The following is a 23127-nucleotide window of genomic DNA, read 5'->3' as shown; positions in this document are numbered from 1 at the left end:
TATAGTAGTTGGGAGTTTATAATGGTAGTCATGAAACAATGACTCACCTCTCCTAGGTTTAAAACAACTCATTTTCTCTAGAAAGCAGAACTTTTTTCAGCTATGGGTCAACAAAAACTTCCTGAAGATAACTTGTACGTGCCAGCTGACAGCAGAAATAGTTTTGCCAGAAATCTGCCTGTTTGGTAAGCATTTGACCGCTAAACCTCTTTGTTTGGCAAGTCCCTGTATGTGCTTGTTGCAGAGTAACAGCATGCATCAGGACACAGACCCTTAGAAGAAAATTGCAGAAACCTCCACGGTCCGTCCAGCAGTGGCTCTAACAAGTGGTTCAGCCTATGGCTTCCTTTTTTACTGATAATAAAGCTCTAGTTTTTCCCTCCAGCTGAAGTGTAACGGGCACTGAGCCCGTACGAGGTCTGTACATGAAGAAAGAGTGGAAGTAAAAGAGGTTGCTCTGCCCGCTCCAAAGCGGGAAGGGCGGACGCTGTATTTTAGGCCTCTTCACAGCGGGTTAGCCCTCGGTTTAGCCCGGAGCGCTCAGAGGGGGAGGCGCGCTCCCGGCTGAAACGGAACCGGCAGCGGTGGCCCTGCCCGCCGCCCGGCCCGCCGCAGGTGCGAGGCCGCGGCAGACAGCACTGCGCATGTGCGCCGGCCAGGCCCAGTCAGCCCGGGCTCCCGCCGGCGGCGGCGGCTACCTGGGGGCGGAGCTATGCAAACGAGCAATGGCGCGGACACGCCTTTTAAAGGCTCCCGCCGGGACGGCGCTGGGCATGCGCGCGGGCTACGCGCCTCGCACAGTGCAGCGATTGGCTCCTCGCTGCGTTTCGGCGGGCGGAAGCGGAAGTGTATGTGTGTGCGCTCATTTCCGGTGAGTGGGCGCGCGGGTTGATTCGTTCTGCCCGGGTGACTCGGCCGCCGCCGCTCTTTGGAAATGGCGGGTAAGTCCTTGGGCCTGGGCTGCCCTGCGCCGCCCGCCTGCGCTCCGAGGGCTGGCAGGGCTCGCCCTGCCACCCTGACCGCGGAGGGGGAGGGGGTGGCGGCGGCTTGTCCGCTTGTGGGAACAGGTCTTGGCGCTTGCCGGCGCCTTTCCGCGAGGGGGAGTGGGGTGCCGAGGGCGGTCGATTCTGTCCCCCTTCTGCCGGGCTCATGCGGGCGCTGGCAGGGCCCCGGTGCCGCCCGCGCTCTGGGAGCGCTGTGGCCGGGACATGGGGCGAGGAAGCGGAGGGTGAGCTCGGGGCGGCCGTGGCGGAACCAGCGGGTGAGGGCTGACCGCGGTGAGCTCGGGCGACCGGGGGAATCGGGTGTCTGGGTGGGGAGCGCGGCTAACTTTCCGCCCTGTTGCTATGGTCATGCTGCTGCGGGGCAGGCAGGCATCCTCGGCCTCACGGTCCCCGCGTTTGGTAGTGGTAAACCAGAGTGTACCTCCGTACCCACTAGTCTAGTGGGGGTGGGGAGGGAATCAAAAACCCAGACTTGTTTTTACTTAAAGTTTACTATTCGAAGTTAGAGGAAGAACTTTCTGATGAGACTTCTGAAATGAAGGGGGGGGCTGGATTTGTAAAGCAGCTGAAAAATACCACGATAAGTGAAACGTGTCTTCTGTGCTGGATTATGCTTTGAAAAACAGACTAGATGCAATTTGTTATTTCCGTCCACATCTTCTCTGGAAGAGAAGTGGTAACTAGATAATTGCTGGTGGTATGGTATACATGCCACTGTAGTTCGTGAACACTTGTTTATGAAAATCACTTAATGCAAATACTTGAAATACCTTGAAGATGTTACCTAACATGTTCTTTAAAAGAAACATCTGTTAGACTGAATTCTTAATTTTTACTTCGAGCTTTCAAATATGTTTTATTGGTAATAACTTAAACCATTTAAATATTTTTATTATAATGCCCTTTATTCTCAGAAACTGAGAGAGAGACTTATGGTCTGTTTTCTAGTTGCAGAAAAGCATTTGAGATAAATCTCTATATTCCTTCTACACATTGTAGCCCATTGTAGCTTTTTTAACCTACTCGTCCAGTACTTCTTGTGCGTTTGTGTTGTGTGTTTCTTCTGGTTTTGAGAAGCTTTTTCTAAATATGTTCCTCTAATAATAGTGACACATAGATTGTACACATCATAAGTCTCTTTAAAAAAAAAAAAAAATCTTTTTCTTCAGGACTTACTGCTGTGGAGAAGAAGCTGGCTGAATACAAGTGTAATACAAATGAAGCAATTCAGCTGAAACTAGGTAATGTCACTTTTAAAATATTGTGCACTTGATACTGGAATATTTTAGTACCTTCTTAAGAAACTTCCTTATACTTAAATACACCCAGGTTTTAATATGTACTTATTAATATAAGTATACAAACACAAGAATGGGAATACATAGTCTAGTTTTGCTGAGACTACTACAGCTGAAGTACAGCTGTAGAAATTAAGTCCCGTCTCTGCGTACCATTGTCATCAGCAATTTATTAGCATGTTACCAGAGGGCATTGGAGTTACATCTTGTCTTATTTTCTTGAAGTAATCATTATGTTCTTTTAGTTTCCCTTTTCTTCTCTAATCCCTATGCTGTGGTGCAGTCCTAAGTATGTCTTCTTCATGGTGACCATAGCAAGAGAACTCATTTCTTTAGGGTTACAAATATCTGGGTTTATATTTTTTAACATCTTTCCCTTTCCTCTGTCTTTGATGGGAAAAAAAATAAAAGCAAGAAAGAAGGCTGAGAAGTGTTGTTGGGTTGGGGTTTTTGCTGGCCCCCCCCCCCCCCAACATCTGGATTACACAAGATATTTTTAATGAAAATTGTTTAAAATATGAATAGAAAAATGTCAATCTCTCAAACTGTTTATTGCTCTCCATAGCTAATTTGCTAGTATGCAGACAGAATTACTGAACTCTTGGTGGACTTGCTTATATCTCAAACTTAGGTTCAGCAGTAATAACTTGAAGAATAAGGCATACCTGTCTAATTTCCAGTATTTCCAGCCCTTCAGCAATTTGTTCCCTTTAGCAGTACAAGTACCATAATTTATTAAGAAAATAAAAGTAATGAACCTGTTAATCACTTTTCAGAACTACTACTAGCAATCTGTTCCTTATAGTTTAGTAGCATTTTCAATGGTCACCTTCAGCTTGTGAGCCAAAACGTCATTATAACCAAAATACTTAAGTTTTTAAGCCACTGTAATTGTGAAGTATTTCTCTTCCTCTTAAACATTATTTCAAATAATGGTTTTATTACTAGATCTAATATTTTACTTTTCTACCTTTCTAATAACAAAGGAAAGAATGAGAGATAATGACAACTGAGTGAATTTTGTCTAGAAATCCAAGGAGCTACTATATCAGGTTTCAGAGAGACTGCTAGAGGGTTTTTAATTAAGGTACCCATTCTTTCAGAGAGTGTAGATGTTCCACATACAAATTATATTAAGAGAAAAGATGAGAAGCTACAAAGTAGTACCATTTTTTAAAAAAAGGCATGTATTTCCCACATGCATAAAAAAGCAGTCATAAATTACTCTCTTCAGGGTCCTAACTTCTTCCATGGTGACAGTTCAGAATTGCTCTTTGGATTTTGTTTGGTTTCTTTTTTGTTGTTTTTTTTTTTTTTAACAGTGCTACTTTGCCTCAAATCTGTTGCTCTTTGAATTAAACCTGACAAGACAAGAGCAACCATTCTCTTTTGCTTTTGAGGGCCAAACTTTTATCTTGTCACTAGGACACTCATTTGTATTTTTCTCTTTGAATAATTACTTTCTAACATTATCAGAAAAAACTTCTTTCTTCATCTCCGCTTTTAATGGAGTAAAGCAGCAATGAAGCTGTAGTTCAATATTCCACAGGCTTTAAAAAAAAAGCCTTAATAGCAGCATTAACTCCTACAACATTGCATGCTAATGCAGTATTAACTCATTCAACATTAAAAATGTGTACCTGTTGTCTTGAGCTATTTGTGCCTTGTTAATGTGGCTGAACTATCACTTTAATGCCTAAGTTAAGAGTTACATCCCTTCCAATTGTAAGTAATTTTTTAAATTGCAAATACACAGAGGATGTTTGGAAATCAAGTTTCACAGTCTTCTAAAATTCTAGAAAATCCTACTTTAATCTCTAATTTCATTTATTAATCATAAATCATATATTTTATGATGCAAGAACTCCTGTCACAATTGCTGTGGAGCAACTGCTGTAACTCCATAAGCATGAATAAAGTGCTTGTTTGGTAAGTTACTGAGTTTGAGTAGATGCCATTGTAGCGAATGTTTTAACATTACCAAAAAAGACCTTGTTTAATACTAGGCTTTGAGGAAAAGTAGAGAGTCAGGAAAAAAAAAAAAAAAATCACTGATTATTTTGGTAATATTGGTACAAATACTAGTAAAGTATTGGTGCAGCTCTTTTGTATGTATCTATGCTGATTCTCCAAAAATTTGACATGAACATAAGTGCACATAAACATTTCTTTCCATTCATTACTCCACGAATACCCCCTACAGTGAAGTATGTAGGAGAAGAATGGCAGAATGAGAAGGCAACATTGATTACAGGATCAATCTGGCTTACTGTGGGAGTATCCAGCTGGGCAGTCTCCTCAGTGTTCAAGATGAAGTTAAAGGCAGTAACATTCAGGAGATGTGTATATGAAATATATACATGTATACATCTGTGTTAATTTCTCAGTTTTATTCTGCTTAATGATTTGATCTCCTCAGGTCAAATAACATGCATCTAAATTGCACACGATGTCTTTATGTCATTTGTGTGCCAGCCTAACGTAGATAGGTTCATAATTGAAGTGTCTGACTGTAGTGGAAGAATGCATGAACATCTAGCAGGGCATCTGTGGATAAACAAACTGAAGCTGATAACTTGGTCATGCTCTTTGTTTTGTTTTGTTTTTTTTTCTTCTCAGTTCGCTTTCCCGAGGATTTGGAGGATGACAACACAACATTTAATCCAGAGTATAGCCATCAAGTGTTTGGAGATGAGTAAGTTAAAGCATACAGAGTCAAATTAATAGGTCTGGAAGGGGAAAGTTGCTTCCAAATTGTTAGAAAACAAGAAATCCTGCTATGCCAAGCTATTTCAAATGACACAGCAGTACTTCAGTTTTATGACTGTATAGTTAAACAGTGGCCTTGGTGCCTAGCTCATAGAGTTTGAGCCTGTAGTGATTTTATATGCTATTTTTAAGGTCAGTTAGCAGAGAATTAAATACCTGGTTTTGTAGTCAGAATTACTTGTTTAAGTGGGTATTGTGTTCATGGCATTTTTCTAAGACTAAGAAAGAATTACCAATTCTTGCTAATAACTTACACAGTAATGTGTACCACAAAACCCAATATCTAGCAACAGTATATCAATTTATTTTTTACTATTACATGGGGTTTTTAGTGAATGGAACATAGAAGTCAAGTATTGACTTAAACTCACGTTGTTGGCTGTTCTACATCATTGAATGTTAAGTGTACCAAATTCAGGGTTTTATTTTCTCTAATATGTACACTTCTAACCAGTTAGACGTGCAGAGGATACAGAAACTATAGAACAGTATTGTTTCTGGTTTTAAGTATGCTGACTTTCATTAATATTGTGGGGAAGTTAGCCACTCTGTCCCTAGTGCTAAAGTGTCATTTAATATTTTCAGTAGAGTGACATTCAACAATCTGGCCATAGTTTAAAACAAACAAACAAAAAAAACACTAAGGAAAATCCACATACACATATTTGTGGACTTCTTAAAGTAGTTAGGTTTCTTAATTTCCAATTCCTTTAAAAAGCATTCTAAATACTCCAAGTAGGATGAACTAACTATATTAATTGTAATAAAATTAGTTAACACTATTACACATCTACTGCAGCTATCACTGACAATAATATACTTTTAGTAATGGGAGAACTCTCCAATCTGTCAGTATAACTAACAAGCAAATTCTTGTTCTGGCACTTATACTTTAAATTTTAAATTATAAGTGTGCTACCATAAAAGAAAAATCTCAGTAAAAAAAAAAAAATTAACTATGCATTAAAGTAACAAAAAAGAACCTGTTTCTTTGTGAACATTACCATTTTCTGCAGTTCAGTTTTTTGCCTGAAAAGAAGTTCTCTATACTTCGTAACAGTATAGTGTTTATGTTCAGGCAACTCGTATTTTCAAAGTGTAAAAAAGGCTTTTCTATTCCATACTTTTTTTTTTTGCAGTTACTCAGTTCTAGTTATGTTGGATAACTATATAGAAACTGTCCACCAAAACCACACTTATTCTTATGACTGGTTACTGTTTGTTTTATACAGTATAAATTGCAGCAGTGTGTTCCAAAATATTATACTACACTGCAAAATAAGTTTTAATAAATGTTATTGGTCAATTAATATAAATAAACAATGAGTTTAAGATATTGAAAAACATAAATGCAGTATTAGCTGTTTCAGGTATTTTTTCCTGAGCTGTCACGGTAAGGGCACAGACACTGCCTTACTGAGTTCAGGAACATGTTCTCTTTCTCCACTAGAGGAGCAAAATAACTAGTGGAAATAAGTGTAAGGCATTAGCTCTGTCTAGAGAGCGCACATCCAGTTTGATTCCCTTTTTCTGTTAGGAAGCTTAGTATAACTCACTGGGAAAGATGATGTGAACTTCAAAGCGTATTAAATTAAAGCACTGTGATGTGAATGTTTCGCTGTGTACAGAGTTCCTGATTGTTCTTTTCTCTTTCCTCAGTGAAGTTGCTTTTGGCTACAAGGGACTGAAGATCCTCTTGTACTATATCGCTGGTAACCTGTCAACACTCTTCCGCATCGAATATACGTCTAAAGTTAATGAAAAGTTTGACTGTGTGGAGGTAAAGACAGAACGAGACCTGCACTTAAAATGTTATTGAGAAGGTTTACTTGGGATATGCACAAGAATTTTAGGTTTAATAATAGCCCACCCAAACATGATTTACATTAAAAGCAAATAAACAAGGATTCCTTTGTTGCTAAGCTGAAAAAAGCTTTGAACTTCATCTATGCATTTTCACGTTGTTCCTCCTTTGACTGCAGTACCATCAAAATTGTGTCAAAAAGTACAGTCAAACATGACGTGCTAATACCCAACCCAGTTCTGCAAAAAACCACAGCAACTTAGCAAGTCTGTATTTTCATGTTAACTGTCTCCAGGAGGAGGACTAGCATTGGTGGTTTTTATATTGAAGAGAATTCAGTAAGAAGGAAAAGGAGGCTTCTGTAAACACTTCATGAGGTAGGATACTTGACTGTGTCTCTTTAAATGGCAGGTGTGCAGAACAAGTGAAGCAGAAGTGAGATTAGAAACTTCTGGTTGTGTATCGTGTGCTTTATATCTTACTTCAGGGAACACAATAATATAATTACCTGCAGGATGTTTTGTTTGGTTTTGGGTTTTGGGGCGTTTTTTTACTATTTTCTCTTTTTGCCTACAGGCTTTTCAAGCTTATAGAAAAGTTTTTTTTTTTTTTTCTTTTTTTCTCCTGTCCTTTTGCCTATATGCTCTCAGAATATTGCTGAGATAACCCACAAAAGCTAAGCTAATCAGTCTTTCAGCCAATTGAAGAAAGGTATATGGAACTTAGAAATAGGAATAAAATACCTTCTTAACAATGTTTTTAACTGTTAAATACTTGTATAAGTACCTGCACAGTTATTTAGAAAAACTCAGTTTTTCAGAGTGGTCTCTGAGGCATTAAGAAAACTTATTATCATCCAAGTTTTGCTTAGTTATAAGGAAGAAAAAACTGAGTTGGTTTCTTTCCAAGAGAGCTATTGATATGGTTATTGATGAATCTTCATAATACTCTGTAGTGTGAAATGGCTATATATTTGCACTGACTTCAAATTACTCTGCCTGAGAAAAGCTTTTTTTTTTTTTTTTTTAAGTAAACATCTTTATAGTCATCGAGCTGTATTTCAAGTTCTTAATTTCAAATTCATTGGAGTTTATTTAAATATTTTCAAGGAAAGGCCTATCCTAAAGGAAAAAACATTGGAATGGCTTTGTTAAATGAATTTTAAAGATTTGCCCTTCCTTGTTCTGAAGTTGTGTTAGAATATACTTAGTTCAGCAGGCTAAGTGCCTGGACATGTCTGAAATACTTCTGAGGCTAGGGCAACATGTCTTAGGAGTGAAAGGTCATGCTCCTCAATCTTTAGAAGGTTTTTAGTAATAAGGAAAAAAGGAAAGCTTATTGTCAAAGTAGTAATCCTAATAATAAAATCAAACAGTCCAACCTTTCATCAATATAATTTCAAAATCATGTCACAACAGGAATCCACACTACAGCACACATACTCACAGTCTATCTATTTTCTGTACAAATGGCAAAGCCACTGTTCTGGAGGTATGAGCAAGGTAAACAAGGTCTGTCTTGCCCTAAGCACACTCTGCAACTTTTTTGATTGTTCAGAATCCTTGCTGCTTTCAAGCCCTGTTTCCTATACTGAATTATTCTTCCAATTGCTTAAGGGATTGAGATGGGGACAAAAAAGAGGATCTTTCTGAGCGAGGCTTCTATATACTTTCCAGAGTATTTACAGACTTTGAATTGGAAGAATGTGGTAGCTTACCCTGTGCTTCCCTTGGTATTATTAGCACTGTACATCCACATAGGCTGCCTATATGGCTATACCTAAACCTAAGTAGGAAAAAAGATACGGTGGTCATCAATCTTGTTCTGCATTTGTATTTGCCATTAGTTTAACCATCTTAAGGTATGAATGTATTTGCAGAGATTAAAACATAAACTGTCATTACAGCAGGGTGTTAATTTAAATGCATATTAACATTTACTGTTTCTAAGTTAACTGGTTGCTGATCTCAGTTTATTCAGGATAATCATACTAAGATATGGACTATGCCATACATGACAGATCATCTTTGCACTGTGAATAGATGGTGTTTAGGCAAGGACAGCAGTTTCTGCCTTTGACATAACTGGTTACAAGCGTAAAGTTAGTTTTAATGCTCTGCAAAGTTATTCACAGATGAGGATTTTGTATCTAAATACCCACACAAGCCCATTCAACAGCAGGTAGTTTTATTCTGTGATATTAAGTTTGGTTCCATCATTGCTAAAGCAGCTGCTACAACCTCTGCTAGGGACTGACAGAAATATTTGTCCCAATACCACTATTTTTTTTTCTCCAAGATCTTCTCAAACATGAGGTAAAAGATAAGATCCTGAAATGTCAAGAGCCAGAACTGCAGTCATATTTATGCATCTTAACATCATCTCCCTAAAGATGGATCTAAACCATGTTAGTTGGGAAGGCTCAGCAAAGTATGATTGTGTTTTGAACAGAAGTTGGCCCTTCATTTAGTGAAAATAGACAGAATTTATCCCTTGGGTGGAGTTGATTCTTTCAAATATCTGAAGAGAGGCTGCTTTCTTCTAGTGTAAACATTAATAGCATTGACCTCCGAATTGCTTGCTGCTTTGAGATTTGCAGCTGTTCAAGTATCTTACTTTTCATCTGCATTTTATGATGGGGTGGGGGAAACTATTTCACTAACCTCTGAAACAGTCTTTACTATAAATGTATTTATCTTGCTTTGCAGCTGGTCTAATACAGTTGCTTTACACAAAAGTTAATGAAAAATTGTAATTTTAATATTGGGCTTGCTTTTTTTTTTTTTTTTTTTAGTAATACTACTGATCACTCCATTGCTCCCCGCTGGAATTAATACATATAATTGTTAGAGAAATTCAGCTTTCAAATATGTTTTTTAATTATTTTAAATTAAGTCACTTTGAAACAGCATCTTTGTGGTATACAAATGTCATAACTGCCTGTTAGTACAAGAATAATATCTATATTAAAACTATCCAGAGTCAAATGCAATGTACAAAGAGACACTGTCCACTTAAGTAGTCCTACTACAAATCAAGTTTAGTTACAATCCTATACCAAATTCCCCATCATCACCTCACATGATTCTGATTATGAAGGTAATACATGACAGGCAGTACTTCCATGAAGCGTAAGCTCAACAGCTCCAGGTTGGCTTCATTCAGGTTTTTGCACTCTTCATTGTAAGTGGCTTTGCCTATGTTTAACACTGCTGCAGTAGTCAACTGGGATTGTTTTTCCAAACAGAAACCTGTGCATCATTGTGTGCATCCATGCCAATTGGTAAGATATGAGTGCCTTGCTCTGATAAAAGAAATTAGCCTCTCACCAATATCAAAAAATACACAAGGGAAAGGCAGTAAACAAATTCTGGTAACTCCTTGGATTATGAGCACCTCAGAGAGGACTGTTTGGAAAGTGCCTACTAAGTAATGGAACCAATTATTTGTATGCCATTGATGTTTCAAGATTCCAGTATTCCAGGACTTACTTACTGCAAATTGGATCCCTTAAACTTATGCCACCAGTCAAACTGAGGATTCCGGGATTTCCTCTGTAAGAAAGGGAGATCTTGTTAACAATAAAAGTAACTGAAGAATATAGTTTCTTAAATTATGTCAGACCCTGTTTCAAGGGGAGAGAAATTTAAGGAGGCAGTAGGTGAAAATGTGTTGTAGTCTCATAGAACTAAGGAGGATTATCTACTGCTTTATCTGCTAAGCCTCTGTTCTTATTACTTAATTCCTTCTATTTTATGTAAAACAAGATTTTTCTGTGGTGGCAGCCAGTGATGGGTGCATTATCTTACATGCCTTCAGCAGGTGAAAGTTTGTCTTCCTTCTTACTACTAATGAAGAAACTTGGAAATGTGAGGGGAGCAAAATCACTTAAACGTTATTTATATAATACTTCATACTGCATATTCACCCTCTTTAGATATTTTCCACATACTCTGAGTTATTGAACTGATGCTCGGAAGTATTGTTTTACTTCTAGATTATTTTTACATTCTTTTTTCAGATGCATAAAATGAAAGTCACTACAGATTCTTAGTTGTGGTTTTCTACAGCTTTGTCAGCAGTGCAGACTTAAGGTCTGTGTAAACGATGCACTTGCAGTTTTAAAAAAAAAAAAGCATTTCTAAAATGTGTTCCTTACAAATACTTTTTCTTTATGTAATTCATTGATTCTGAAAGAAATGGCTGATTTTGTGTAATGCAGTTAAATCAGTAAGTGTAAAGAAAATGTTTAACTAATATTGCTTTAAGAAGAATAGCAAAGGTTCCAGTAAATGCATCTCCTTTGTTTTGAGAATGAAATGGATTTAAAGATTGTACGCATTTTAACTGGGTTCTTACACCAAGTATTGTAGAGCTATATTTTAACTGCTTAATAGTGCTCTCTACAAATATAAATATAAATGTTGGTAGTACCAAACCATTAAGAATAAAACTTGTTTGTGCTGAACTACATCCATCTTTCTCTACACTGAAAATGTAACTGAATGATAAAGTGCTATTCATTTGCAGGTGCATTGCTTCTACTTAAGGGACTATGGTTGAAAGGACAGGAATTAGTAGCATGTTGTATTAGCCTTTTGTAGTGTATTTTGTTCTAAGCATCTTAATTTCCCTGTTTTAAATGCTAAGTAGCAAGGGTCTTGGTTTTGAACTAATACCCATCATGCATGTAAACGGTGTGAAAGAGCTGCTTAGTAAGTTAACACAAAGTGTTCTTGTGTCAGTCCTTGTGGAAATAGATACAATACAAACATTACAGCTGAACTCACGGCAAACTCCATTAAGTAAAAACCTGGATTCATTGTCCAGAGGAAAGTTTGAATTGAATGTAAGCTCATTTTGTTGAATGTAATGTCAGGCTTTTAGGGGTTGTATTGAGGAGTACGGTTTTGTTAAGTTGAGACCAATTCATTAAGTTTTATTGCCTGGTGAGAAGCAGTAATACGTTATTGTGAAACTTCATCAAATATTCATGGTTAAAAAGAAGTAGTAAATGTATTCAATCAAGTGGTCTTTTTGGGGTCTGAAAAGGATTATGAAGTCTGCTCAGCTGATAGTCTTTAACTTTCACTTTGGTTATCTGAAAAGAGTAATTTTAATGTCTGAATTTAATTTTGGTGTCAGAATATTTCATCTTCCCCAGTATGTTAGACTATAGGTCAGATTTGCTGACAGTATCCTTAAATTATATTTTTATTATTTTATGTCAAACTTTGTTTTCAAAATGTTCTTTGATTAGAATGTGGGATGTTGTCTCTGAGTTTGTAATGTGTTTTGCAGCTGATCCTATAGGCAGGCATTTTGAGCAGGGAGACGTAAGAATGCAAGAGTATGCTAGCTGTCACTTTCATGTTTGGGAGCTACCATTTTTGGTCTTTGTCCCTTTTCCTCCATCTAGTTCTGCGCTGCCTAATACCTCTTACAAGCTGCTGATTGGGAACCTGAGTTCCACAAGGCTGTGTAGCATAGTCTTGGAGAATTGCTGGCTGGAAATTCTTAGCTTCTGAATATGCTGCGCTTTCAGAATAGCTATCAGCACTCTTAGGTTTTGAACAAATGTAACAATTTTGAAACATAAAAGTGTTCATGAACTTATGCTGTAACTACGAACTTTTTGATGCTTACAGTGGCTGGATTGTGACCTTTCTAGATCTCATCAGTGCAGCTCCTTTACTTTCTAGAAGGTCACTACTGAACAACAGGAACACTTGTTTCTGTTGCTTCTTTTTTCTTTTTCTTTTTTTTTTTTTTAATTACTGTTAGAACATAGCATGTCTCTTATATTCATTTCTTATAGCACAATAGTGACATCAGTGCTGTCTTTTTCTAATCTTCCACTGATCCTGCCCCCTTTTGTAATCTCCAGGCAGATGATGTCGAAAGTAAAATTAGAGAAATCATTCCTCCTGGTTTTTGCACAAACACAGATGACTTTGTGTCTCTTCTGGAGAAGGAGGTCAACTTCAGGCCCTTTGGAATGCTGCTACACACATATTCTGTCCATAATGAGGAAGCTGGTGAAGATATAACATACCAGATATACAAGGTATGAAAAATAAGTTAAACTGCTTTTGAGCAACCAAATTAAGTTTTATTTTGCAATGATATACTTTCAGTAATGTTTCAACTATAATATATAAATACTGTCACTTTACCAGTTTATTAATAATTATAAATACACTTTTTTATATTGGAGAATTTAATTAGGTTTTGCATATTTTTTTTTCCTCTTACATCTGTGATAGGTTTCACCTGACTTCTCCTGGCTTTTTCCCTAGGCCGACATGACATGTCCAGGCTTTCGAGAATATCATGAAAGGCTTCAGACGTTCTTGATGTGGTTTATTGAAACTGCTAGCTTTATTGATGTAGATGATGAAAGATGGAACTACTTTCTAGTGTAAGTACAGTTCTAAAGCAACAGTGGACCTTATTACCTCCACAAAGCCTGCATTTTAATTGTGGCTGGCCAATTATTGGAGCAGTATAATGATATTTTTCCCAGGAAAGAAGAACCATTGTTTATGAGCCTTGAGTTTTCCTCCATTATGCTTTGGGAAAGCTTGAGAATAGAGCTGAATTAAATGCTGTTGTCCGTTAGAGCCCTGAATGTAGGCTTAAACAGTAAAATGAGCTTTGCCTGTGTTTTCTTTTACTTGCCACCTATTCATCTTTATAATAGGCAAGTGCACTGAAGTGCTGTAAAGAGGCCTGATTTATCCAAGTTGCTGCACACCAATTAAGTGAATTGTACATTCAGAACATAGCAGGTGTACCCATTGGGCCCTCACAGAGTAGCTTGCTGACACTGAAAATTCAGTTGGAGAATGGAAAAGAAAATGGACACTGCATGGGAGCGCGACTGTAATTGACCTGCTTGGCTTTCTGTTTTATCTGCAGATTTGAGAAGTATAATAAGGATGGAGCTACGCTCTTTGCGACCGTAGGCTACATGACAGTCTATAATTACTATGTGTACCCAGACAAAACCCGGCCACGTGTAAGGTAATTGGCGGCGTAACTCGTGCCTTGCCTTTTATTTCAGAAGAGGGAACTGCTGAAGTTCCCAATACTTGTTTATAATGGTGTTGATTTGTTTAAAAAAATCCCCATTATTAGCTGGCTATGCACTGATTTATTTCATTGTTCCCTTCTTGAAGCAGAGGGAATCTCAAACAACTTCTGAATATTTAGCAATTTTAAGACTCTGTTAAAAATTATATTTTAACATGAAGAGTGCTACACATACTTCAGTCTAAAATGAAATACCATTTCATTTTTAAGCCTTTACATTATAATGTTTGCAAATGCATGCATTTGAACTGAAAATACATTCCTTTGTCTGTAGCCAGATGCTGATCTTGCCACCATTCCAAGGAGAAGGCCATGGTGCTCAGCTGCTTGAAACAGTTCATAGATACTATATGTCTTCTCCTACAGTACTTGATATAACAGGTTTGTGTTAAATTTTTAACTTGGTTCACCTGTTTAATAAGTAATTTGTAGCATTCACAGGTTGTCAGCCTGCAAACTAACTTTCATGTTCATTTGTCAGAATTAAATGGCCTTTTGAAGATTTAGCTTCAGCTCAGTTCAGGATTAATAGTACTCTGGTTTACAGAAGAACTGTATATAATGTAGCTCCTTAAATCCTTTACTTGGAGAACAGCACACCAGGAAAATTCAATCCCTAGTGTGAATGGATTACCAGTTAATTAGCCATTTTATTGTGAGATACACAGCTGAGTTTGCCAAGAGATCAAGCTTTGTCAAATTCCTTGTTCAGCTTACTCCTATCAGCCAAAACTCAAAATTGGGGGGGGGGGGGACGACAACAAAACTAAAATGGCGTATTAATACTGGTGTGCAAGCCAAAATTTTACGGACAGTAAAAATCTGTAGAGAATTTGTGCTCCAGGAGCATGTATTGCTGGCTGAAAGCACCCATGATATTAGAGGTGTGTGCACAAATACCTAAAAATAAAAAATTCTTGAGGAAATGGCAGTGGGGGAAAAGGGTGTATGTGCATAAAAAATGGCTACAAACATGACATCTGTCCTGTGGTTTGAAGTCCAATATAGGAAGAAATGCAGTTTGAACACATGACTTGCCCATTCAATTCTAGGTGCTGTCTCAGACCTCATCTTAGTTAGAAATAACTCCCCCATTCTAATTAAAATACAATAGAACTCTTGCTTTCATAATACATTGCTGCAGGATAATCCTAACACGAAGTAATCCACTTCATAATTTTAATCCAGTTCATAGGAACCTAAGGAAGTGTAACTTCATTTATGCAACAGGAAATCACGTGCATTTACTTTTTTCTTTTTCCTTTTAGTTGTACAAAGCTTTATATAGCTTTTGTAGCTGGGGATAAACAAAGTCTTAACATGGTACTGCATAAATCATATGCCATGTTCATGGCTCAGTGCCTTAAATGCAGGGTTGTAGCAAACAGTAAATGTGCACTAAAATAGGTTTTAATTTCTTTATGGAATAAAGCAGGAGAAAGCTTGCAATATTCTACATGGCACTCAAGTTATGGAAATTAAGGCTTTTACAAAATTATTTATTGTTCTTTTTGAGGGGAAAATCAGGCTGGACAATGTTGATACGCCCAGGATATTCAGTTACATAGCATCTAAAATTGTGAAGCAAAGCCTTTAACCTCTCTGAAAAGAGGAAATTAAGATCTACCTAATCTCTTTGAAAGAGCTAATGCTTTAAAAAAAAAAAAAAAATTTACTATGGAGTTTCACATTTACAACAAATACTTTGTTCTGCTTATAACTTGTCATCCTAACACAAGCTGATAGTGCTTACTGTACAGAAACTGCCTCGTGTTCTTTTAACTAATCTGAGCAAAAGGAAATGGAATCAATTAACTTCAGTACAGCTTCTCCAATCTCTTCTGCAGAATAAGTGCTATAAGACTTGCCATACAGGATTAGGCTGCGCATGCACAAAACACTTAAACTGATACAATCATCATAAGCATTCTCCAACCCAAAAAATAAATTGCCAGTTGTGCAGTGCTGCATACACACAGCAAGAACTTCTATCCCAGTCCTTCTTCTTGGTAGCTTATTAGCTTTTGATCTTCCTTAAACTGCAAATTTCAACTATTTACAGTGGTCCTCAAAACTAAAGAAAAACACAGCTGGGATGTAAGTTGTGTAGCAATAAATTCCACAATGCTAGTCCATGGAGAAAATGGGGGGGGGGGGGACGACGGGACATGACCCTGCTACTTATTTGTAGTAAGCCTGTATTAACAATTAAGTAAGGAAGAAAGAAATATATTTACAACATTGTAAGCATTTTCCTTTTGCATAGTTCATTAAGTGGGAACAAAGTTGCATGTTGGGACCATGTTAATGTTCACTGAAGCTAGTTCTCAACTTTGGTGTTTTTTCTAAAGCAACAGTTTTGATAGTTAGGCTACCATTTTAAGCAAAATGGAAGTAACGTGAAATTGTGATCAACATTTGCTTAGGTCCCTTCCAGCCTTTTAATTTTGGATAAGCTTATCCTTTGGGTCCTTGTACCTCTCCCTATCTTCCTTGCTAACAAAGACTATAATTTGTGGTCAATATATATCTTTGGCTAGTTTAGTTGTATACAGTAGGATGGTTTCACCAGTCTTTTTCCACATAACTAGTTTGTGTTCTAGTAGTTCTACCACTCTGTCAAATATAGAATAGATGGAACATAGAAGAAGAAGGCTTTATACGTAGAGTAATTTTCTTTTTCCAAGGAGTTAAATTGGATCAAACATGTATAGTCAGTCTCTTAGAAATGCCTATATAATACTGTACAGTACTGCATGCACAAAATATTAGAAGTTTTGCTTTCTGCAAGCTCTTTAATGTCTACTGTCAAACATCTAAAACTTTGATAGCCGTACTTAGGATTAAGCACAGTTGTTTATATACTGATGAATACTGTATCTGCTTTTGTTTTCAATAGTTCTTTGTAATTACATACCAGAGATGAGGAAACAAATAATGCTGATATTAACTACATGCTTTTTTTATTCTTTCTAGCTGAAGATCCATCTGAAAACTATGTGAAGCTAAGAGACTTTGTTCTTGTAAAGCTCTGTCAAGATTTGCTTTGCTTTTCTCCAGGAAAGTTAATGCAAGGTTTCAGTCAAGAAATGGTGATGGAAGCTCAACAAAAACTGAAAATAAATAAGGTATGAAATTAGAACAGTTGTAGTTGGATATATTCGTATCAAACTAGCAGAATAACAATTTAAACATAAAGGTGGAGACTTGGCATTTACACACTCTGGCTTATTTCAACAGATTTTTAGGATGTATCTGGAGGGGAGATACCTAGCTTGTGGTTTTGGAGAAATCCTTTTTTTTTTTTACATACTAATTCTGTTCACGTAATAGAATTTGACGTGGTTTCCATTTCTTTCAAGTATATTTATACAAATAACAAGTGTTGTTTTGGGAATGCAGAACACTAAAGTAGCAAACAACTGCTACTAAGGCAGCTCTAAACACTTGGAGAACTAAACAGTTAAATTGAACAATTAAATTTACTGGTAGTCTCCTCAGTAAGTGATTAAACTCATTAGTGAGTATGGTAGTGAAAAGGCAGGATTGCTTAATTAAAAATGTATTTGAATGTGGTTTAATGAAAACTTTGAGGCTTGAGGGATGGGGGGTGTGAAGCCATATTCAAATGTGTTCATGAAAATGGTATAGCTTGTGTAAGGAAACTATATCTGCAGCCTTCTGTGTCTAGTATATTAAACCTGGAAGGGTAAATAAGTTGGGTTTGGTTTTTTTAACGGTATCTAAACATGTGCTAGTGTAGCAAACAAACACCATCTTATTTTTGTTCTGCTGCTCAGCAAAAGAATACTTGGTCTTAAATTCTGTTTTCATACAGATGCAACAGTTAATAGTAATACAGTAGCAACATGATTTTTTTTTTTAATTCCTGATGTGATACTAGCTGATCCTGGTTCCAAAAGCACTTCAGTTTTTCCATTTACTAATTCTTTCGTTTTCTTCCCTAGTAAATAGAAAACTTTAAATATAGTTGTTTCATTCTCTTATTTAGAACTTCCAGGGGGCCTTGTGAAGGGCAAAAGGTATATGGAGATTATTAAAATTAGCAAAGTAGATACTGTTCAGCAAAATACTGCTTATTGTCACTCTAGTTCCAATCCTTCAGTTCTTTGAAGTATTTTTGGACTCTGGCTTCTGGACTTTCTGCTGCCCGTTTACAGCAGGTCCTTGAAGCACCTCTACAGCTGGTGCAACACTGAGAGATCAGACACTGGCTGCGTGGAAGAAAATGGGTTTGAAGGAAAAACAAGAATGTTTATTCATTTAACCCACCAGATAAGAGGATAGGTTTGACAGAGGCTTTTTTCATGCCTCTGACTGTCTTCCGATAAGCTGAGGAACTATTCTAATCTTTCAGTATTTCTCCACTTTGAGTTCTGTTGAGTGACCTCTTTATTCAGACATGGTTTTTATTTTCCTTTCTGTTCATTAGCAACACACAAGACGAGTTTATGAAATTCTTCGATTGCGTGCAACAGATATGGGTGATGCAGAACAGTCCAGGAGCTATCGGTTGGACGTTAAAAGAAGACTGATTGGCCCCTATAAGGTGTATATGACTTAAGTATCATTTAATACTTATTTCAAGGCTAATTATACTTGATTTTACTTTCATTTCCATAAATGTAGTTGATGCCAATTATGTTGCCAATCAACTACTATTAGTTATGCAGTGTTCAACTGACACGTATACAGATGCAGAGAACATTCACACATAGCAGTGCTGAAGATCTTGTGTTTGGCTCCTGACTGTTTCCTGCCCAATTCCAGCAGGAAGTTACTACTGAGCTTATGCTATCTAGCTACAAGTGGCATTATGCCCACATAGGCTTAAGGGGGAAAAAAAATCAATTTCTGGAAAAGATTAAAAATATCTTGAAAAGACAAGCCAAAAATCTGAAGAAAGGTAAATCCTGTAATAAGTTTACACTGCAGATTAGGTATAGTTTAGGTTCTTGTTCTACTTGTTAGCTAGGTCTTAACAAAACAGCTTGCTAGAAGTAATCGAGCCATGCCAACATAGAACTCTGTGCAGGTGGAATATAAAATAATTTCAGCAGTAAAGTTCAAGGAAGTACTAAACTTAGTACAAAGTAATTTTCTTAGTTCCTATTAAGTATGCTTCTCAGGATCTTCAATATAGTTGGTCTGTGTTGCATAAACTCACCCTTTGAGTTACAGGTGTTTTTTTTAAAATATATATCCTAGTTGCTAATGGCATCAATCTTTGTATTTAGAGTCAAAAGACCACAAATAAACATAGATTTATTGCTATAACTAGCATGTTACCTACTCTTTTCAATTAAGTACTTGCTAAGCAAACCAAAACCCTGTTGGAAAAGCTTCACGAAGTATGAGAAGTACCTTGATTAGCTTGCAAGCCTTCCTAAAGCAACACTTACCCTGTTACACCAAAATAGCAAAACTTCAGTCGTATTCATGTTGGACTTAAGGGGGCTGTTAGCAGAAATGAGAACCTAGCACTGTACTAAATACTTGGTCTGGAGATAACACTATGTCATGCTGAGTGGTAGGACCTTAATCAAAACACTTTCTGTTCTTTCATGAGTGTCTTTTCTCATTTGCTAAATTTCACTCAGTGTCCACTACAAATAAGGCTGTGATTTTTCAACTAACAGGACTGTTACATGGTTTCAGTTCTTTCACTCAGCACTGAAGTCCTATGAGGGAAATCCAAAATTCCATAAGCAGCTTCAATTCTACTGCTTCTAGCAGTTGTTTCCACTTCAGTCTTTGCATGCAATAAATGCATTAATAACGAATGGATTTTGTATTGCTAGATATGCAATATTGCTACTTCAGAATATTGCATTTTTAATTTTTCAGTTATTTCAATGAGGATTCAAAAGAATCCTTAAAGCAGCCAACATCCTTTCTGTGATTTTGTTTCAGGTTCTGAAATACAGCCATCTTGTTTATGGTAGTTCTACCTAGTAAACAGCTTGCTTACATACTCGTTTTAAACAATATTTCCAATAAATTATCATGGTGCTGTTTTCAAAAACTTTTCATAACTGCAATTAAACTAACCTTTAATATATATATACACACTAATTTGGGGGGGGGGGAGAAGCAAATTTTAATAAAGAATCAGAAATATTATTGTGTACTCTAATGCTGGTATAATTTTTTTATATAAAGAACTTGATTGCTTCATTTGAACAGTGCTGTACAGATGTAGAATAATTCTAAATTGCCACTACCTTAATTTAGTAAAAATGGTATTGCATCTGACAGCTATTTCCTGGCTAACAGTAGCAGAAATAAAACTGTATGCAGAAACCCCAGATGAAAAAAACTGTAATACATCTATTCCCCTTGAAGTCTTCACATTAGCAAGGAGGCTGTTGCTAAAAATACTGAGACTTTTATGTATATGGCACCACTAGATTGGAATGACAGATACAGCCAACTATGTTGCTCTCGGTATAAGTACTACTAATACAGGAAATAAGATTTGATATCTTAGTGAACAGAGCATCACTCTAAGGTAGTTCAAAGGGTGAGTAGCTTGTGAAATTTCAATTTCACTGTGGTTTCTCCATTTCTGAAGAACTCTGCTTTTTATGCTCATTAGTGGACTCTGCTGGTAGACATGTCTTCTTGATCATGTCTTTGTTCTTCATGTCATCCCTTCTGGAAGTAAACACCACTGCTGTGCTGCTTTTCTTAATCGTAATACTTTGTTTGGGTTTGCTACTTGAACAGAATATACTTTTCTGCCCAGCCCAATAACTTGCTCCCCAAGAATCCTCTTGAAACTGCCCAGGTAAAAGGTCACTGATTGCAGGTTTCAGAATCTTGTGTACCTGGACATGCTGGTAGTATATTTGGAGGGAAACAGATACTGAAACAACTGGTTATCTGAAACATGCAGAGGAAGTTTGCTTTTTACCTGGAATCTGGAACTTGGAGATGGACTAATGCTACAGTATCAGATGTTACAGGCATTTAAAAGCTGACACCTTTTTTTCAGAGCTAATATTTATAATCTTAACAGATATTTCTGTTAATTAAGCAGACTTTGAATTAATTCTAGAATAAGGAGGCTTTAGTTTTTCTACTGATGGAAGCTTGCTCGGAAGGTACTCGTCTCTATTTTCATTTGGGCAACTTCTCACATGTTTTGAGTATCTTATTCATTTTGACTAGGTAGAGCTTACATGAATCGAAAATTTGAACAGCAATGCTGCTTTTGACATCCTTTCTACAAGGAAATGTTTCTTGATTATTGGCCAGAAATGTGCCTGGAGGCCTCATCAGGACTCTGATACAGAGCCTGCTTCTCTGAACTGAACTTTGCTGATCTGTGGGAGATTATAAGTTTTTCTGATCTTACCTATTTACAGTTTACTGTGGTCTCCACTCCTTCCTCCTGACCCTCAGCATCAATCATAGAAAGAAAAATTTTCCTGTGAGATAAGTGTAAAATTAAATATAGTACAGAGGGGCTTTGGTTTTGAGACTGATAGTAGAATAGTTTGGGAAAATTTTGTTGTTTTAACAAACTCTATGATTTCATAGGCATTGCAAAGATTTATTGATAAGATGCCAGGCATACATAGTGCATATATTTCTTTTCTTTTATGAAATGTTGAATGACATTTGGCTCTTACAAAGTGAGGGAAGACTGAAGAATGGAAAGTAACTAAGAAACTGAGCAGTTCAGAAATAGATATCAGCTGTATAAAAGTATAGCTGGGGAAAGGAAAAACACCTCAAAATACTTTTGTATTTAAGAAATAGGTTAAAATATCACTTATGTGACACAGCAAGGGGAACTCCTCGTCTTCTTGCTGTACAAATGTTTATGCTTGTAAATAATCTTACTGCATTTCAGTGTTGTTACTGTTAATCTCTGGTAACTTCTGAATAATTTGTAACAATTTGTGAAATGCTCTTCTGTGTACAGGAGGCTTAAAATTAATTTTTGATCGTCAATTATGGGGAAATTAGTTGTCTGAACAGCCACATAATGGGACACCAGTGTGATTAATGTCAGCATAGAACTAAATATCCTGGTCAGTTTTCTACACTCCAGTTTTTCATGCCATACATCTTCAGTAGTAGAAGTACCATTAGACCTAACCTGTTTGGTTAAGGAAAAACTTTGAAACGGTTTTTCACTTCACTGGTTCATTGGTAATACAGAAACTATGAGGCTTTAACAGAAAAGATGTCCCAATCAAACACTATTACTGTTTTTCTTAGGATTAGGGACATCTTAAAGAACTAGATACTGAAATTAAATAAATTTAATGAAATACCATAGTCTTGTTGATTATTGGCTGTGTTCAAACTACTTTTTGTTTGCTTGCTTAGAAGAAGCAGCGAGAACTTGCCAAGATGAGAAGGTGTCTAAGACCAGAAGAGCTGACAAATCAGTTGAACCAAATAGACCTAAACATGCAACATGAACAGTTAGAAGAGAGCTTCCAACAACTTGTTTCAGATTACCGAAGAGTCCTAGAACGACTTGCGCAAGCCTGAGGATCCTGCCTGTACAGGAAACTTGCAAATTTCTACACAGTGTTGTAAAGCACATCCTTAATTGCCACTTAACTGCAAAAAATCTCATGTGACGTTTTAATCACATTAAAGGTGACTTGTGTTTCTGTGCATTTTGAATATTTTCTATTTTTGTGTTGTAGATTTTTAAATGTTGTACTTTAGGTTTGGGGGCACTTACTGCTGTAATAAACAATGTAGATTCTCAGATATAGTATCACTTCCAATTGTGTTGATTTTCTTTTGCCCTTCTGTTTTGCTTCAAGACTTAATAGATACCTGAATAGCAAGTTAATACATAAATCTAAGCAATATAAATATTGCATCTCTCAAATTTTTCCTAACTTGATCCTCCTCAGGCTGTTCTGCTTGGATCCTATTGTACTGTGTAGGGCCTGTGCGCTCTTTGGTTTAATGTCATGTAAGCAGGTTACAAGACTGGTTCTGTGGTATGGCTGGCATGCTTCCTGAGTATCGGCTCTTCACCCTGTCTTAAAAGTGGATCCTGCTCCCATAAGCTGCCAGACCCATTCTACTTAAGCCTCTAAGGGCCTTGAGCATATTCTTTTTCAAACCCCCAAGTTTTCAGGTTCATGATTTCAGGAAA

At 37.0% G+C, this 23127-nt stretch overlaps 1 protein-coding gene across 2 annotated transcripts; it reads left to right on the top strand.

The window, feature by feature from the left end:
- Positions 1-817: 817 nt before the first annotated feature.
- On the top strand, positions 818-22730 carry HAT1 (histone acetyltransferase 1). Of its 2 annotated transcripts, XM_030017022.2 has the most exons (11): positions 820-941; positions 2174-2245; positions 4922-4997; positions 6731-6851; positions 12763-12942; positions 13175-13296; positions 13797-13901; positions 14245-14351; positions 16947-17098; positions 18424-18540; positions 22335-22730. In XM_030017022.2, exons 1-11 carry the CDS (start codon positions 935-937, stop codon positions 22500-22502), a joined length of 1227 nt encoding a protein of 408 aa, XP_029872882.1. In that variant the 5' UTR covers positions 820-934; the 3' UTR covers positions 22503-22730. The 2 variants fall into 2 exon arrangements, with proteins under 2 accessions (XP_029872883.1, XP_029872882.1); XM_030017023.2 differs by lacking the exon at positions 18424-18540 and having other exon boundaries at positions 818-941.
- Positions 22731-23127: the final 397 nt, after the last annotated feature.

The sequence above is a fragment of the Aquila chrysaetos genome, chromosome 6, assembly GCF_900496995.4.
Source record: "Aquila chrysaetos chrysaetos chromosome 6, bAquChr1.4, whole genome shotgun sequence".
Taxonomy (NCBI): domain Eukaryota; kingdom Metazoa; phylum Chordata; class Aves; order Accipitriformes; family Accipitridae; genus Aquila; species Aquila chrysaetos.
This window is presented reverse-complemented; position numbering and strand designations above follow the sequence as displayed.

Excerpts from the sequence above, each read along its gene's own strand:
- HAT1 (XM_030017022.2), top strand. Across the intron at positions 2,246-4,921 it reads AGCAATTCAGCTGAAACTAG|TTCGCTTTCCCGAGGATTTG; the intron begins GTAATGTCACTT and ends TTTTCTTCTCAG. Across the intron at positions 14,352-16,946 it reads TACAGTACTTGATATAACAG|CTGAAGATCCATCTGAAAAC; the intron begins GTTTGTGTTAAA and ends TATTCTTTCTAG.